The 14439-nt window shown below is 49.0% G+C and overlaps 1 protein-coding gene across 2 annotated transcripts in view; it reads left to right on the top strand.

The window, feature by feature from the left end:
* The window catches only part of UBP1 (upstream binding protein 1), a 64715-nt gene that overhangs the window by 46436 nt on the left and 3840 nt on the right, over positions 1-14439 (top strand). Inside the window, exons 6-15 of one of the 2 annotated variants that reach the window (XM_043886931.1) lie at positions 540-692; positions 796-906; positions 1353-1460; positions 6294-6397; positions 8579-8633; positions 8902-8995; positions 11442-11532; positions 12217-12323; positions 13159-13301; positions 13988-14039. In XM_043886931.1, the coding sequence (XP_043742866.1) occupies positions 540-692; positions 796-906; positions 1353-1460; positions 6294-6397; positions 8579-8633; positions 8902-8995; positions 11442-11532; positions 12217-12323; positions 13159-13301; positions 13988-14039 (1018 nt within the window). The remainder of the gene's footprint in view (positions 1-539; positions 693-795; positions 907-1352; positions 1461-6293; positions 6398-8578; positions 8634-8901; positions 8996-11441; positions 11533-12216; positions 12324-13158; positions 13302-13987; positions 14040-14439) is intronic. The other variant, XM_043886932.1, reaches the window with a different exon arrangement.

The following is a 14439-nucleotide window of genomic DNA, read 5'->3' as shown; positions in this document are numbered from 1 at the left end:
GAAGTGGTGGGGACTGCGTCCGCCCTCAGAGCCTCAGATGGATGCCCGTGGGGCTGGGTGAGCCTTGTGGACTGTGAAAGGCCCAGGCAAAGTGCCACAGGCTCATGACAGGAGCAGCAGCGAGGTGGCCAGCTGGCTGGACTCCGGCGTCCTGGGAGTAGAGGGCAAGCCCTGGGGCTCTGAGTAGTGGCGTGAGGGTCCTGTGGATTGAGCCACGTGCAGGTTCAAGACCAGCGTCTGGTCTGGGGTGGGGGTCGGGGACAGACTCAGGAAAGCCACTGCACTGATGGAGCTCATCGTCGGAGCCCGTCCTGCGTTAGAGGTGAGGCACTGGAGGGGGCAGTTCAGAAGGGCTCAGTTGGATCTGGGAAGGGAAAGTCATATGAGGAAGGAATTCCCGACAGATAGCTGGCTCATAGGTGGGAGTCTGTGTGAAAGGCTCTTGAGTTTACCTGTGGCGGGACTTCTGAAAGGCAGCAGGGCCGAAGGGTGACCAGTGGGCAGGGCCCAGACCCATTTCAGCTCGAGTCATCTTCTAGGTACACTGCATCAGCACCGAATTCACTCCCCGGAAGCACGGAGGTGAGAAGGGAGTGCCCTTTAGGATCCAGGTTGACACCTTCAAGCAGAATGAAAATGGAGAATACACAGATCACCTACACTCAGCTAGCTGCCAAATCAAAGTTTTTAAGGTGAGAGCTGGAAAGCAGGCTTTGAGGAAGTGAGGCCTGGCGTTGCTTGTGAAAGGTGCGCGTCCGAGGCCTGATAGATGAAAAGGTCTGCTTTGTTTTTAAGCCAAAAGGTGCAGATAGGAAACAAAAAACGGACCGGGAGAAGATGGAGAAGCGAGCCGCGCACGAGAAGGAGAAGTACCAGCCGTCCTACGACACCACGGTCCTCACGGAGGTAATGCGGCGCCCCCCGCTCCGAGGAGAGGCCGAGCGGTGCCCCCGGGCGCCACCGTGAGGATGAGTTTCGGCTGCGGAGGGGCTGGGAAGCTTGGGTGGTCAGTGGGCATAATGTTCTTGGTGAAATCGGCGGGGAAAATACTCTCTTTAAATTGGGGGAGTTTAAGTGATTCATTTCCTGGGTGGGGTCTGGAATGAAGATGCTGAAATCCCAGTCGGGTCTCGGAAGCAGACTTACTTTAAAATCCCCGAAGTTGGTTAGACATTAAACCGGGACCCAGAACGTCCGATGTTTGTCAGGTCTGGGGTTTTGCATCTTCCTAAAACTTCTGAATCCTGCTGGTCGGACGTTTGTTAAATCGGATGGCGGAGACATGAACAGGGTGTTAGATCTTTCTCTGTGTAACGAAAAGACATTGATCCCAATCTTTGGTGTTTGTCCAGATGAGGCTTGAGCCTATAATTGAAGATGCAGTTGAACATGAGCAGAAAAAGTCCAGCAAGCGGACTTTGCCAGCAGACTACGGTGATTCTCTGGCAAAGCGAGGCAGTGTAAGGGGCTTCTTCTCTTTTCATTGTGCAAGAAACCCTGTGCAGTGTTAGATATAGGACCGACTTCCACTGAAACGTAAAGCCAAATTCGTTTTTGATGTCCTTGTCCTGATTGAATTTGCTTTTGTTTAGACTTCCTGCTTTCTGCTGGTTCCTCACTGAGGACAATTTCCTAAATCTAACACTTTAAAACAAAGTTGACCATATTGGGTGGTTTCGGAGGGGGGAAAAAAATGACACCCAGAACTGTGTTCGCTCCCTGCCTCCTTCCTGCCCTCCTCTCCCCCTCCCTCTCTCCTTTGCACACACACTCCCTTTATGAGCACTGACAATGATTGAACGTTCTTTTAGTAAAGTAGTTATTTCCGTGCAATTAAAAAAGGGTTTGTTTTCTCACGTGTGCAAGTGATAAGAAAATGTCATGGATGTTTAGAGAAATGATGGCAGCTAGCTTGACGTTAACGTATGCGGTCCTGTGTGTCCCACTTCCCTGCATTTGCGCAAGAATGTGTGTCTGCGCTTTGAAAAGCCTGTTCGGCGGCACTGGTGGAAAAGCGGCCTGGGACTGTGTTAGCGTTTCCTCTTGGCACCTGCATCGTGACCTTATGCTTCAGGCCAGCCTAGGGCACCTTGCTGCACTCAGCCCTGGTTCCCCACAGTGTGCAGTCCAGGGGGCCCTTGGTTGAATATGAACTTGACCAGCTTAGGAAGAGATAAGGCCTTTATTTCATATTTCATCAAACAGTTGACAGAGGATTATCCTGTGGTATTAACTTAGATCATCTCTATACCTGCAGTAAATGGAAACAGAAAACATTACTTTTTAAAAATAGCTGTCATCATATGTATTAATGGCCCCTGTATTCATCACTGCAGAGTTTGTGCTATCGAGATGCCGAAAATAGACTTTCACCCTTACACGTGCATTGGTAATTAACTGTAGACCATGAAAGCCACAGGCACTATCACAGGATTATTATTTCTGAAGTAAAGCATTGAGTGAAAATATTGTAAATGCCTCTGTACATAGTAAAACTGAAAATGTCCTTCTCTGAGGGGTGAGGGGGCCCCACGCATGTTGCATTTTCTCTAAGTGGGTGTTTTGGATTCATATCACAGGTCGTGTGGAACAACTGTATACTCCCTTCCCTCAGACGTCCACCCCTCCAATTTTATGTTTCTCTTCTCCTCGTTTCCCAGCTGGAGACACAAATGATTCTCAGTAAACTTTTTGGGGGGAAGCCTGGTAACTCAAGTCACTTTCCCACTCTTGTTGTAAACTAACTAAAATGAATGGGTTCTGATTATAAATTAAATGTGACATAGCCCAGCTCTAATTTGTAGATGGTAGAACTGTTAGGAATTCATGATTCTTAGGTCTGAAATGTGCAAAATGTCAGCAGAGCAGCGACCTGTCAGCAGATCGGCATGTCCTCCCGGTGTGCATCGCCTGCTGCCCCAGACTGCGTTTGGTTAAGACTAGGGGATAGTTAGAGCTCTTCTTAGAAACCTGTTTGTTAAAAACAAGGTACAGAAAAGAAAGTCTGCGGCATTTTGTATATTTCTTCGAGTGCCTACAAAAGCCAGCCGGCATTTCTTACAGTTCTCTGAGAGTGCCAGCTGACTTACAGTGGGAAGATCCAGACTCACCTGCTGAAGCTGCAGGGTGCTGTGTGAGACGGTCCTGCATGAAGAGAGGCCACCCTGTAGGTTCCCAGGAGCCCAGCACAGCGGGGCCCTCCGCGTCGCCGTCGGTCTTAGCATCTGAGCTGTGTTGCATGGGCTTGGATTTGGGCTCTCAGGGCCTGCGGTCTGCCAATGGGTCCTCACTTTCTGTTCCTCCCGGGGAGGGACTTTGTTCACAAGGGCACCAAAGGTGCCAGCCTGTGAGTCCAGGTCGGGTATTGCTGGAATCTTGCTGAAGCAGTACCATTGCTTGAAAAGCAGTACCATTTAAAGCCATGAAGAATGAGAAGGTAGAAGAAACACTGAAAATACTCCTTGGTGTGCCTGGCCCTCATAGGTCGAGACTAAGAAAAACCTATGAAACATGCAGGTGGGAGAGTCTTGACGTTTCATCCAGCCTGGCCGTTGAAGAACCTGCGAAATCTGTCTTTTCTAAAAGTAGAGGCCAGTTTGCATTGAGTGCTGGTTTTCCAGTGTTCAGTGAATCGAGTCTCTTAATTATTGGGCAAGTTTTAGATACCAGTTAACAACCCTACTTTTCTGATGCTAGACGAATCTAGATATGTAAAAGTGAGATAAGTATGTTGATGGAATTACATTAAATTTGGTGTCTTTGCTGTACTTACTACCTGCCATGCTGACTTGGAGATATTGATGGCTTCGTTTCCTCAGTTATATAGCTGGCAGTAATTACCAAAGTGGATTGGTCGAGACTCGATAGGAAAAGGTCTAAGCTGTGTAGACGTGCGTGTTATGCTGTGTTGTTGGGGAGGATGGTGTAGCAGGGAGGTCTGCCGCGGAGAGAAGATGGCCGTGAGCATTTGATACAAGCGAGTTAGGAGGCCTGTCAGGCGGCGCTCAGGGCCTTGTGTGCCTCATACTGTAGGTGCTGAGGAGGTCCTACTTGGCAAGCTGGAAAGAACAAAGGCCCTCGTTTGAAAAGAGCAGGCATTGGGAAAATGTCACGTATAGTGAAATTGGTATGACGTGCCAGCGGTTTAGCAAGGCACTGCAGCCAGATGTGATGTCATTTAGATGTCAGGTTGATGACAGTCGAAACATCAAGTCTGCAGTCATTTTCCCTGCTTCTGAGGGGATGTCTAGTGGGTAGTTGTGAAGAATGTCAAGATTCTGGGACTTCTGTTTTTGTTTTCACCCATGTTACTGATGGGTGTCAGACACGCTGTTGAGCTCCTGTAACCTTTGGGGAGACTTGGTTTCTGTCCTCAAGAGTCCTTCAGACTAGTGGTCTTGACTTCACACAAAAGAACTTTGAGAAAGAGTACAATTCCCTTGCACATTTTTAGATTGACATCTGAAAGTTTTCATCATAAATTTAAATAGTTGCAAAGGAAATAGTTTTCTGACATAGTGACTATCTGTATGTATGACTTAAGGTGAAGCCAGCACATTAACCCTCTAAGTTTGAAAGCTTGATGGCTCAAATGGTAAAGAATCTGCCTGCATTGCAGGAGACCCACGTTTGATCCCTGGGTCTGGAAGATCCCCTGGAGGTGGGCATGGCAACCCACTTCAGTATTCTTGCCTGGAAAATTCCATGGTCAGAGGAGCCTGGCAGGCTACAGTCCATGGGGTCGCAAAGAGTTGGATATGACTGAATGACTAACACTTTCACACTTAACTTCTTGATCTCATGTTTTCTCTTTCATGCCCCTTAAATAACTTTGTCCAAATAGGACATACTTTCATGCCTGAAAAACTTTAAAAAATCACCCTAACTACTTTTTTAACACAAACTTAATATAAGTTTAAATTTCATTTTTAAAAGTTCCTGTGACCATTATAAAGCTTAAATCAGTTGAGGAATTTAAAACTTCTTATTATTTGTACCAATTTATCAGAACAAAAAATCATATACATTTTGATGAGTAACTGTTAAGTATAAAAATAGAAATGTTATTGGAAATATATTTTGAATGATGAAGATAGAACACACTTACTATAAATTTTTTGTAGGTAAGAGAAACTTTGTTTAGATACATTTATTTTTCTTTTCAGCAGTGTGTCATTCAGGCCTTGGAACTCCTGAGATACCTGCCAGAAATTCCAGTGATCTCTTTTTGTATGATCTGATGGATCCATCTCAGTGTCTGTCAGCTGACCAGATGTCTTCCTGAATTTTTTTGAAAGCAAAAAGTTGAAAACCCCTTGACATGCAGGAGTTTTTTAGAGTCATGTACTTCCTCAGTATCCATCCTAGTATCTTTGAATGGTCTTTAGCCCAGTTTTTGGCAGAGTCTCGTACCCTGCAGCCGTGGTGAGAGGAGGCCTTTTTGTGTCAGTTGGGAGGAGGTGATGACGACAGCGGAGCCTGGAAGCCGGGGGTGTGGTCGTCTGGAAAGACCACCCGCGGCGTGGGTGGAGCCCCTCCGCCCTCAGCACTCGGACCCCCGCCCGCGCAGCACGTGTCGGCTTCAGCTCTGTCAGCGCTCCTGACTCTGCGGCTGGCGTGTCTCCGGTCTTTGGCTCTGTGTTTGGTCAGAAGTGTGAAAAACACTGAAGTCCACTCTGCCCCTTCCAGACGACACGCACGCATAGCTAGATGGCTGCAGGCAGGACCGTCTGCGGTTCTGGCGTCGTCACCCTGGGCCTGTCCGTCTTCCTCGGGGCGTCCACCCGAGACAGGAAGTGCCCGGTGCCGGGGCCTGCTCCTGGGGAGGCGGGCGAGAGCCGCCCCGAGGGACAGTCGTGTGCCTGTCAGCACGCATGGGTGCTTCCGAGCCCTTGCTTGCCGCTGCTGTCCTTCAGGCCTCAATAGGTGCCTCCTGGGGAATGGAGGAAGCGAAGGTGGGCATCCTCAAAATCACAACGTAGCGATACTTAAGTGTGCATCTCAAATGCCCTTAGGAAAGCTGGCTGCTGTCCTCAGTCACCTCAGGGCCGTCTGAGAGTAGTCAGGGTCTAGAGGCCACAAAACAGGAAACATTTCACTGACACGCACACACACACATGCACGCACACGCGTGTGCACACAGAGTCAGTCTGACGTGTTTCTGTGAGGTTGCTTGATGATGTCAGGTGTCTTGTGTTTCATGATCTTGCATTTGGCCACAGTAGAGAGTGAATTACAAGACTGCCGCATCCCGGAGAAGCGAATCATTCACGTATCTTCGTTTCTACCCGCAGTGCTCTCCGTGGCCCGATACCCCCACAGCCTACGTGAACAACAGCCCGTCCGCGGCCCCCGCCTTCACGTCCCCGCCGCAGAGCGCCTGCAGCGTCCCGGACAGGTAGCGGTGTGCGTGACGCGCGGGGCCCCGGGCTGCCTCGCTCCTTAGCTCCTCTCTAAGTCACGGCAGCCTTCGGGTGTGTGTCTGGGGTACCTGGTAGTTAGAGACAGCCTGCTGCTGAGCAAAATCGTCTTTTCTTCACCTTCCAGCTTTTTCCTTCCTAGCCTCTGTGCCTCACACACTCACAACTGTGGGACTCAGAAAAGGGTGCGCTTTCAAGATATCTTCTTTGTGAGATAAAAACAACATTGATGAGGTCGTGGGTAGGGAGAAGACTGAGTTGTTAAGGGGAGACTGATTTGAACAGGTTACGGCTGCGTTTATGATACGGTACACTGCTCTTTGATGCTCACCGTGTCAGACAAGGATTATTTTCTGACCCGTTTCTTCCCTCTCCCAGAGACACTCATTTTTAAAAAATTAAGTGGTTAAACTTAGAGGAAGGACTTTTCATCTCTAAAGACTTGTTCTGGTTTTAGAAGTGGGAATAGTGGGCTGGGAATAGTGGGCTTTATTCATCCTCTTTTCTGTCCCGTCAGCAGTAGCACTTGGTGAGTAGTTGGATCAGAAGGTCCTCACTCTCAGGACATTTCTTACTGGGAAGGAACATAACTTTCATAATTGTGTTAAAACCATAAAGGAGAGAATTCCCCGTCAGCCCAGTGGCTAGAACTCAATGCTCCTGCTGCAGCCCGCGTCCAGTCCCTGGTCAGGAAGGTCTCACGAGTCATGTGGTGCAGCCAGAAAAGAGAGGAGAAGGCTCTCCTTTTTACACTCCATGCTGACAAGGTCGGACTCAGCTCAGGCCGCTGTAATTAAACACCACGGACCGAGTGGCTTATAAACAACAGGAGGTCACTCCTCCTGATCTGAAGGCTGGACGCCCTGGTCTAGGGGCCTGCAGGGTGGTTCTGGTGAGCAGTGTCTCCCGGGCCGCGGGCTGCCAGCCCGCGTGCTCCCTGCTAGTGAGCAGAGTGCAGGCGGCCACTCACCAGGTCTCTGATCCCTCTCCTGGGCACCCCCTCACGGCTCCATCCACTGCCCATTATGTCCCAAGGCCCTCCTCCAGTAGTGTCCATCACGCTGCGGGTAGGGTGATTTTTGAGGGAACATGAACATTTAGTCTAACAGGGTCTGGAGAGAGAAAAAGAAGGAAAAAAAAAAGGCCTTTTCCCTGAGGAGCTGGACAGATAAGAGGCCACTTGTCTCCACGTAGGTATTGTGGTTCAGGAGAAGGCCACTCCTGGACTTGGGACCAGCTTCTTACCGCAGGGGGGACTGAACAGTCTTAGAAAGCTACGAGCGGGGCGGAGAGATCACGTGCATGCCGGCTCACCAGATCTCTCCTGGGACCCCACTGCGGTCCCCACACTGTTCGGGGTGCTCTGAGATGAGTGAAGCCCCATCCGGAGGAGCTCAGGCTCCAGTGGGCGGGGACAGTGAACCGGCGGCATGATGGACCCGAGAAACGGGGGTGCGGGGGCTGAGAAGGGACCCAGGAGGCAAATGTCCCCCCACGCAGCTGCCCTCCTTCTTCCCGGGAAACAAGGATGGCGGCTCACATTGGTTCCTTTTGTTCTCTTGCATTTCACCCTCTTTAATGGTGGATAAATGTATTCATTAAAGGGATTTTATTTTCTATTTTGGCTTAGGTTCGTTTAGATCATTTCGTATAGCTCATTATTAAAGTAGACTCTTTTTGCTGTTATTTTCCACTGTTTACTTTACTTGATTCTCTTATTTTTTCCCTAACGAAAATAAATAAGAATCCTTCATTTTCCTGGCACCCCTGGAAATGGAACCCTTGTGTTTCATGACACTTGACTTCCTTGCTAGAACAGATGGAGAAGCCAAAAGTGAAACCATCTTCTGGTGTCTTAATCTTTTTGGGTTTTTTTTTTTTTTTGCCACATTTGTGTGGTTTGTGAGATTTTTAGTTCCCAAACCAGGAGTCAAACCACGGCAGTGAACACACCAAGTCCTAACAACTAGGCCACCAGGAAACTCCCTTGTCTTGATCTTATCGTCATACTGACTCCCTGATCCGTTGTGCAGATTGCATATATTTACATTGCTCTGTCCCATGGTGTTATTTTAAATTCACCTAGTATCCTTTAATGTCTTAATTAAAATATATATATATAACAATTATCCTTTTCTTCCTTCCTTCCTTATCCCCAGCAATTCTTCTTCCCCAAATCATCAGGGAGATGGAATTCCACAGGCCTCTAGTGAAGTAAGTGTCTTCACCCTAACCTGTCATGCATTCAGGGTGCTGCATTGTGAAGCCTCTGACGGAGGTGTGAACCGTTGTCTGCGTCACTGAATAGTCACACCTCTGCTCTTCGTCGGTGTGTTAAACTTTAAACCTGTAGGATTTCTCTGTTGTGTTTAAATGTCCTTTTTAAATGTTGTGTTTAAATGACATGCCAGTGACTCGGGTGGGTTTTTTTTGGTAAGTCTAAATAGTTACTTCTGTTTATGTTCATTTTCTTTGCTAACAGCAACTTCAGCCTTCAGCCACGATCCAGGAAACACAGCAGTGGCTGCTCAAAAACAGATTCTCTTCCTACACGAGACTATTCTCCAACTTTTTAGGTGGGTTTGTGTTTGTGTACACACACACATACACTGTTCACTTCCTTGTTTCTGGACTATTATTAGCCTTAATTGAATACTGGAGCAGAAACTGTACATAGAATCATGTTGCCCAAGCCTGTGTGGGGAGGTCCTGTGTCCCCCCGGCGTCCCCAGTGGTGGATCTTGGAGACCCTTGGTGCGGCATCAGAACAGGAGCTCGATGCTGCCTCAGCAGGCTTACACGCCCTTGTTTTTATATAGGTGTGAATGGGCATGCACAATTTTTTTCACTTTATTAACTTTATGTAAATTTTGGCTTTGCGTAAGTTGCAGAGATAACACAGACGTTCCAGTGCACTTTTTACTCGGCTCGTTACATAGTTGTAGTATGATATCAAAGCCAGGAATTGGCATCGGTGCCATGTGTGTACATAGTTCTGTGTCGTCCTTATCACATCTGTAGGTTCGTATAACCCCCGCCACCGGAGTCAGGGTGCAGAGTACTGATACCACCACAGGGGTCTCCTGTGTACCCAGCGCCCCCTCCCACCCTCCCTAACATCTGGCCACCATTAGTCTGTTTTCTGTCTCCATGATTTTGTCATTTTGAAAATGTTACATAAATGGAATGATACAGCATGTATCATACAGTTACCTTTTCTCCCAGCATAATGCCCTTACATCCATCTAAGATGTGGTATCAGTTGTTCCTCATCTTTGCTGTGTAGCATTACAGGGCAGGAATGTGCTCAGATATGGAATTTTATAGGCACGATTTCTCTTGCCTAGTAAGCCAAGGAAGTGTGTAGATGGAATGGTAGAGGGGACCGGCAGTGCTGCTTCCGGGGTGCTGTGGGAAGCCCGCTGGGAGGCGCAGTAGTGATGCGCCGGCAGGGGCAGCATTTCCTAGACTTGCTCAGCCCTGGGCCCTTTGCCTGCAGAACACCTCCTGACGTGTCCCGGCCAGGCTCCTGGGCCACAGGAAAGCGGCAGCTGGCTCTCCCAGCCTCGTAAGAGAGCAGAGCGTGTGTGCAGCCAGCTGCCCAGGGGGAAGCCTGCTTGCGGAAGGCGGCTCCTGCCTGCTCAGCCCTTCCTGCTGTGCTGGTGCCCTGACGAGTCCTTCCTCGGGCAGCACTCTTTCTTTAAAATGAAAGTGCTGGGTTTCTTCTCACTGCTAGCGAGATCCACACTTGGAGGATTTATCTATGGAAAAGCTAAACACTTCCGTGTGTGTTGGGGAGGAGCCCCGGATGCTCACAGGGGAGACGGCAAGGACGCCGAACCCTGGGAAGGCCCTGCCGGCGGCCCAGGTTCCTGTTCTGTAGTTGTGTGAGTGCCGCTCACTAGGGCGTGGCCTCCCGCCTTCTGCTTCCCCTGGCAGCGTCCCCACAGTAGAGGTGGGGAGGAGCCCGTCGGGCGCTTCGGAGAGGCCCGCGGGGCGCCTGTCCAGCTCCGTGTGGGTGGCGGCTGGCTCCCAGGCCGCTCTTCGCCGCTCCCGTTGGCAGAGGTGTGTGTGGAAGGCCCCGGGCTCTGCTCACCCGACTCCACGGACGGCTCCATCAGGGCTTGTGCCCGACGGGAGATGTGCTTCTCTGGTCTCTCTTACAAACTAGAAACTTAAGAGACTCTAACATTCAAGTCCTCAAAAGTAGCTAACTCCATTATCTTGTTACATATGTAAGTGGATATTTATCATATGGAAGTCATGCTTTAATCTCGAGGGCATTTTAGTTTTCCCAATAAACTACATCTTGAGCATCAATGAAGGGGGAAAACAAAAGGTTGTAGACACACTCAGACGTTAAACAGAGTCTGCAGCGCCCCTGTGGCACTTGACCAGCTCCAAAGAGGATGACCAGCCTTTGTTAGTCTCATCCTTTTAAAGCAAATCCTGGGCACCATGCCATGTACACACCAAATATTGACAGAGGAAATCTTCAGTATCATGTGCAGCTCTCTGCCATGCTTTTGTATTAAAATTGGCACTGGGGCAGAGCTGTTACTGTTGGACTGTACGTAGCAGGTTATAGAATACAGAGGCCTAATCCCAGCTCTGCTGACAACTTGGGTGCCTTTGGGCAGGTCTGACTTCTCTTTCTTCCTTTTGTAAATTAAAGATTGGCCTGGGCCATCTCACGGTGAACTGTCGGGTCAGGATCATGTTACTCCTCAGAGGCACCGCTCAGCTAGAGCAGGCAGGCACGGCAGTCTGTGCTGGGAGCAGTCCCTCCTGTCAGCCGTGCTTGTCGCTCTGATTCACCAGCCTCTGGGCTTCCCAGCTCCTCCTTGACACAGGATGTGAGAGCCAGCATCCCGTGTCTGTGTTGTTCACGGGGGTTGTACCCATAAGCGAGCCGCGATGGTTTCGAAGGACACTGAACTGAAGACGGATGCCGCCAAGCAGCCTGTCCTGCTGGTTCATCTCCTGGTTCCTTGAGAAGATTCTCTTTTTGCTCTTCTCCAGGTGCCGACTTGTTAAAACTGACCAAGGAGGACCTAGTACAAATCTGTGGTGCAGCTGATGGGATTCGGCTCTATAACTCACTGAAGTCGAGGTAAAACACAGTGTTTAGAAGGAGCTGTTCTGCTTGAAATAAGAATGTGCCCTTGTTCGCGCGGGGCCTGTGGGCAGGCTGTGCCACGCTGGGGTGCTGGCCCGCTGCGCTTGCAAGGAGACTGTCATGGACACCTTCAGGCGGGTCCAGATACGGTGCGGGCGGGAGGGCAGGGTAGACTCTTAGAAATGCACGTGGGAGGACTGAGGTTTGTTGCCAAGAAAACAAACTGCTCCTTTAGGTGAGCTCTACAGTCTATGGTTTTCAACGTCATGTGACGCTAAACAGTTGTTAAAAACGTAAGCTTCTAATTGTGATTTTAAAATGATAGAAATGTAAACTGTTGGCTTTTAAGATCCATTTACTATCGCTGCTATTTCTAGATTTGTGGCGTGAGAATTCCATTAAACTGAATTTTACTGATGTTAAACTGCTGACATAATGTTGAAACTTAAATTGACCAGCATGACTGTCTCAATGGTTCAGAGTCTGGATCGTGAGATCAGACCACCTGTGCTAACCTGTGATAGCTGGGTGTGAGGTGTGTGTTTTTATATTCTTACCGGTGAATTATTTCGTATAATGAAGTAACCTTGTCAAGTCCTAAGGAACCACCCCTGGCGCCCGCGTAGCGGCCCCTGCGCAGCGCCTCCCCGGCTCACGAGCGCCCTCTTCTGGTTGCAGGTCGGTGCGGCCCCGCCTGACCCTCTACGTCTGCCGCGAGCAGCCGGCGCCGCAGGGGCAGCAGCAGGCGGCGGGCGGGGGCGACAGCGGCAGCGCCGCGCCCTTCGGTGGGTACGGTCGGTGGGTATGGGGGGGGGGACACTCTGCCTGCTGTCACTGCCCCGCGGAGTGGGGGGGGGACCGCCTGCTGCAGGAGGCCGTTGAGAGGCAGCGCCCTTCTCAGCTGTTCTCGTGAAGTTTCATCTTAGAGCGTGGCAGGCCCTGCCCGGAGCTCCTGATCCCTGCTTGGCTTTCATCAGTAGTGAGCAGGACCTGCGGGGTCCGGCTCCCTGCAGGGGTGCTGTCTCGGTGGGGCCCAGGGCTTCTCTGCAGCCAGCAGCCTGCTGGGCCTGGGGGCCACTTCCTTAGCTTCTCTTGTACTGTCTTTCACACTATTCTAACTTTGGAGGACACGTAGCTTTTATTCTTAAGGATAAATTTCCAATAGTAGGTTTACTGAATCAAAAACTGTGACCTCTTTGGATTCTTTTTATATATTACTAGAAACACTATTTTTGAAAACAGCTTTCTTTTTCTATAATTTATATATCATAAAATCCTTCCATTGCAAGTATACAATTCAAGTGTAGTATATCTACAATTTGCAGCCATTGCCAACATCCAGTTTTAGTCTCATTGCTCCACAATGTGCCTCCATGCCCATCTGTACTGTTCCTATTTGCTTTTAATAAAAATTATAACCAGAGATATTTTTGTACAGAGGTTAATGTTAATTATACGTGTGTGCATAAATAACATATTTAAATGGGTAGTAAGGGGGAAATACTCATCTTTTTTGTATCTTATTTTTTTAGTACTTTGAAAGGTGTGACCTTCCCATAGATCAGGTGGAAAACAGATCAAAGATGACTGCTAAAATGCTGTTTGTATTTTTTATTTCAGTTTATCATGCAATCTACTTGGAAGAAATGGTTGCCTCAGAAGTTGCTCGAAAACTTGCGCTGGTGTTTAATATTCCTTTCCACCAAATTAACCAGGTTTACAGACAGGGTCCCACTGGTATTCACATTCTTGTTAGCGATCAGGTAACTCACACGCCCTTTCCTCCTTCACACTGGTGTTTGCTTTTGTATGTATTGCTGAAGAGCTGTAGGAAAACCCCATGGCCTCTTTTGCCAGTACTCATGAGTCACTTTCAGAGTTGGGAATCAAAATTGGGAGCAATTTATAATCAGGAGTTCAGGTGTCCTGGGTGGTAGAAGGAATACAGAGTGAGGAGGACCATGGGTCACTTCCCACCGTCTTTGAACTCTGACATCGGTCACTGGGAGACTCCAGCTTCCTGGGGCTTTGGCCCTTTTTATGTAACAGTTATGTAACAGTGAGGTCTTTGAATGGGTTTTCCTATTTGATGACTGGGTTTAGAAAGCAGGTTAGGAGGGCAGTTCTCCCCCATCCCGTGTTCCGGGAAAAGCAAGCGGTGACAGAAGTGCACCTGTATCCGAGAGCCCGGCAGGGACTGCCCACTGTGGGCCCAGGGGTGACGGGCCAGATCGCAGGGACCCCCGAGAGTAAGAGGCCAACACAGGGCAGGCTGCACGCGAGGTGTAGACCCGTCAGCTCACACAGCCTCGTGAAGTACTGTTTTGACTTGAGACCTGTACTTGTGCACCCATGTATACGTGTTTCTATTTTCCTTTCACTAATTTTAATCTTTCCTAATCAGTTAAGACAGTTGGATATTAATTATGTGTCTGCTTTATTCTTCTAGATGGTTCAGAACTTTCAAGATGAGAGTTGTTTTTTATTCTCCACAGTAAAAGGTACTTTGCATGTGTATGTGTGTCTTGAAATGCTAGAATCATGAAAGACGGTGTGCTTGAAATCAGCGGTCTTGATGACTTGTGTCATCTTGTGTCTGACTGCTGGTTTTACCAATCTTAAGTTTGAAAAACAAGACACTGTCTAGTGACAGAAGCAGAAATTAGCAAATAAGAGGAGTCCGTCCTTCTGGATGCCTGGAGAAAAATCCCAGTCCATTCAGCCAACATTTCACTGAGCACCTCATGTCAGACGTGTTGTCAGTGCAGGAAAGGTCTTCCCCTACTCTGGTGGGGAAAGCAAACCAGAAGAGGTCAACAGATGCCCACAGATTACAAACACGGAGCTTGGCTGCCATGAAGGGACGGGGAAGTGTGGTGCTCATGGACACAGGCATCTGGG

Source organism: Cervus elaphus, chromosome 24 (genome assembly GCF_910594005.1).
Source record: "Cervus elaphus chromosome 24, mCerEla1.1, whole genome shotgun sequence".
NCBI lineage: Eukaryota > Metazoa > Chordata > Mammalia > Artiodactyla > Cervidae > Cervus > Cervus elaphus.
Note: the sequence above shows the minus strand (reverse complement) of the source record. Positions and strands in the feature narration are given on the sequence as shown.